This window comes from Neomonachus schauinslandi, chromosome 9 (assembly GCF_002201575.2).
Source record: "Neomonachus schauinslandi chromosome 9, ASM220157v2, whole genome shotgun sequence".
Classification (NCBI taxonomy): Eukaryota; Metazoa; Chordata; class Mammalia; order Carnivora; family Phocidae; genus Neomonachus; species Neomonachus schauinslandi.
The window spans coordinates 143,490,434-143,493,728 of NC_058411.1; the positions used below are offsets into that span (position 1 = coordinate 143,490,434).

The 3,295-nt window shown below is 56.1% G+C and overlaps 1 protein-coding gene across 1 annotated transcript in view; it reads left to right on the forward strand.

Annotated features, from left to right (window-relative positions):
* The first annotated feature begins 479 nt into the window (after positions 1-479).
* The window catches only part of DNAJA4 (DnaJ heat shock protein family (Hsp40) member A4), a 7,109-nt gene continuing 4,293 nt past the window's right edge, over positions 480-3,295 (forward strand). Inside the window, exons 1-2 of the mRNA XM_021680703.1 lie at positions 480-1,904; positions 2,679-2,906. Coding sequence (XP_021536378.1) covers positions 1,745-1,904; positions 2,679-2,906 — 388 coding nt within the window. The 5' untranslated portion in view covers positions 480-1,744. The remainder of the gene's footprint in view (positions 1,905-2,678; positions 2,907-3,295) is intronic.

Below are 3,295 nucleotides of genomic sequence, written 5' to 3' on the forward strand. Positions count from 1 at the left end.
CATGGATATCTTTGACATGTTCTTTGGGGGCGGGGGACGGATGGCTAGAGAGAGAAGAGGTAAGTGCTTTTTAAAGACACTGAGCAAGTTTTATAGTTTTCAAATCCTACGTGTCGTTGGAATCAGGGTGGATCATGCCTTAAAAGGGATCATTAGCTTTATTTTTTCTTTTTTAAAGATTTTATTTATTTATTTGACAGAGAGAGACACAGCGAGAGAGGGAACACAAGCGGGGGAGTGGGAGAGGGAGAAGCAGGCTTCCCGCGGAGCAGGGAGCCCAATGTGGGGCTCGATCCCAGGACCCCGGGATCGTGACCTGAGCCTAAGGCAGACGCTTAACGACTGAGCCACCCAGGCGCCCCAGGGATCATTAGCTTTAAATAGTCCCCCCCACCCACCCCATAGTATGTGGGCTACCTGGAGCCTCCTAGCACCTGGAGCACTCACCTGACACCTGCAGACACCACCCGACAGGGAGCAAATGGGGTGTGAGCAGGGAGGAGGAAGGACGTTCATCTCGTGACATCATGGCGCCTCCTGTCCCGGCCTCCTGACCTGGCCTGTGCACTCTGTTTCTGGCTGGCGCTCTGCAGGGTGTCCATTTTCTCAGGCTGCTCAGATTTTCCACCCCTCATGTGGGAACATCTCTGTAAGAGAGCCTCCCTGCCTTTCTCTGGAATGTGTTGTGGTTAGCAGCTTCATGCCCAGGAGGTGAACGAGGGCCCTGGGCTGCTGTCTGAGTTGTGGGGTTTGCTCTTCCAGCTCGTCCCTCCTGCCAGGCCACAGGCTGCCACCTCTGGCCGTTAGCAGTGGTCCCCAGCTGCCCCTTTCCCCTGTCCAGTTTCTACTGTGGACAGTCTGTTTTGGACCTGAAAACCAGATAGCTAGCCAAGCTTATTAAGATCCTGGGTAAAATCACAAGGAATAAGCTCTGCATTGGGGTTTATGAAGGGTGGTCTGGATCAGCAAGAGGCCCTGGATGAATAAGGCGGTATCTGTTTTCATGGTGTAATCGAGTGAGCTTCAAAAGCTTGGCCGTCCACTCTTGAACACAGGGTGCTGAAAGTCCCGAGTTCATTAGGAAAAGCCCTGGCCCCATGTCAGGGTTGCCGGCTCGTGTGCTTGACGACAGACACGATGAAAAGCGCGGGTCCCCTCCTGCCCAGCACTCTCACTATCTTGCGGTGAACAGCTTCACGTCCTGAGTGCAGTTGTCTGTCCACACTGACAGCCAGTGAACAGGGACGGCATGTGTCCGCCACCAGGGACGGCATGTGTCCGCCACCGAGAGAGCCCCACAGGCAGCCGTGGGCTGTCCGACCCTGGCCTGGCACGGCGGACAGAATCCCACCCCGAAGACACAGGGGCCCACAGATAAGATTTCAGCAGAGGAAAGAGTTCCCACTTGGCCACAGATTATAGAAGGGCCCAAAACGGAAAGAGCCTGGGGCTCGGGGAGGAGTTTGAGTGAACAGTGCTCAGATGGGTCACACCCTCCTGTGAGGGAAGAAAGGGCCTCTTTCACTGGAGAACCCGCAGCTCTGCTTAGGGTCCCCCCCCCCCCCTGCGATGGCCTCAGGTTTGTTCTTAGAAAATAAAGATGGAAAGTCTTTGTTGACGTCTATAAATGATTGAATGATTGGCTCCCAGCTACAAAGCATGTTCGATCTCGTGGTTGGTGGGGGGGGGGCCGGAGGTGAGGCCGCGAGCGGCGGGTGGAAGGCACAGCTCTGCAACCAAGGTCATGGGCGTATTTCCTGCCATGTTACTAATTGTTCTCCTTTCCCCTTTCCCCCAAGGCAAGAATGTTGTCCATCAGTTGTCTGTAACTCTTGAAGATTTGTATAATGGAGTCACAAAGAAGTTGGCCCTCCAGAAAAATGTAATTTGTGAGAAATGTGAAGGTAAAAATGAATGTTTGAATGAGTCCCATAGTTGTGACCCCTTAGATCTGGAAACAGTTCTGATTGTTTTATAATTCAGAGAAAAATCATTTTTTATCTTTTCGAATGTAAGGGTCCCAACAGACAGCAAACTGGTGGCCTAAGGGCCAAATCGGTTTTAGTTTGCCCTGTACCGTTTTTATTTTGACTGACATTTATTTAACATGCTGATAATTATTTTAAACATGTAAATGTCAAGATGGTTCACCCAACTTAGGGGTCAGCAAACTTTTCCTGCAAAAGGGCCAGACAGGAAGTGTTTCAGGTCCCCGGCAGCCCTGGGCATAAGCGGGCAGACGAGCCCGTGTTCCCGTGAAGCTGGTCTGGTCTGCTGCCCCTTGACTCACACGTAAATGTAACTAACACAATTTTTAAGATAGGATTTTTCAAGAAAAGTCGTGTCTGGTGGCCTCGGATGCACGTTGTCCTGAGGTGGCCGAGCGGGGACTCCGCCCTCCAGGCCTCTCAGCCCAGCCCCCTTGGTCACCTGCGGGCACAGCTGGTGAGGCTCACGAAGTGAGTCTGGCCGGGCACGGTCAAAGCCACGGACCCCAGACCCGTGAGCTCACATGTTAACATGTTCCTTGCTCGCTTGGAATCATCCAGGCTCTGTACATTGCTGCCCACGGTTGTAAATACCCGTGTCCCGCCTAGGGGCCCCGACTGCCCTCCCTGGCGCCTGGGGGGACAGGCCTTTGGCACAGGAGCCGGCTCTCACTCCGTGCCTCCCCCCAGGCGTCGGTGGGAAGAAGGGGTCTGTGGAGAAGTGTCCCCTGTGCAAGGGCCGTGGGATGCAGATCCACATCCAGCAGATAGGGCCGGGCGTGGTGCAGCAGATCCAGACCGTGTGCATCGAGTGCAAGGGCCAGGGGGAGCGCATCAGCCCCAAGGACCGCTGCGACAGCTGCAGTGGCACCAAGGTGATCCGCGAGAAGAAGATTATCGAGGTGCACGTGGAAAAAGGTGAGGCCGCGCAGCTTGGCGCTCCAAGCCGCCGACCGTGGGGCGCGCAGGCCGGGTGTCTGGGACCTGTCGGGGCGGGGCCCGGTGCCCCCAGCCTGCCCTCCCGGCTTCACTGCCGTTCGCACCTCCAGTGACAGCTTACCTGCCGCGGGCTGCCTCTGCGAGAGGTGCGTGACCTTGATTTTGGGTAACTGCCCTCCCCCCTTCTCTAACCATTCCCTTGTAATCACTGGGCGTCTTCCCTCTGACCGCCTCGCCTGCTCACTGGCCCTAGAGCTCTTGCCGTCTCTGCGGCTGCGGGCCCCTCCCCCTGCACCCGGCCCCTCCCCGTGCAGGGCCCCTCTCTGCTACACCGGCCCCTCCCCGCTGCACAGGCCCCGCCCCTCTGC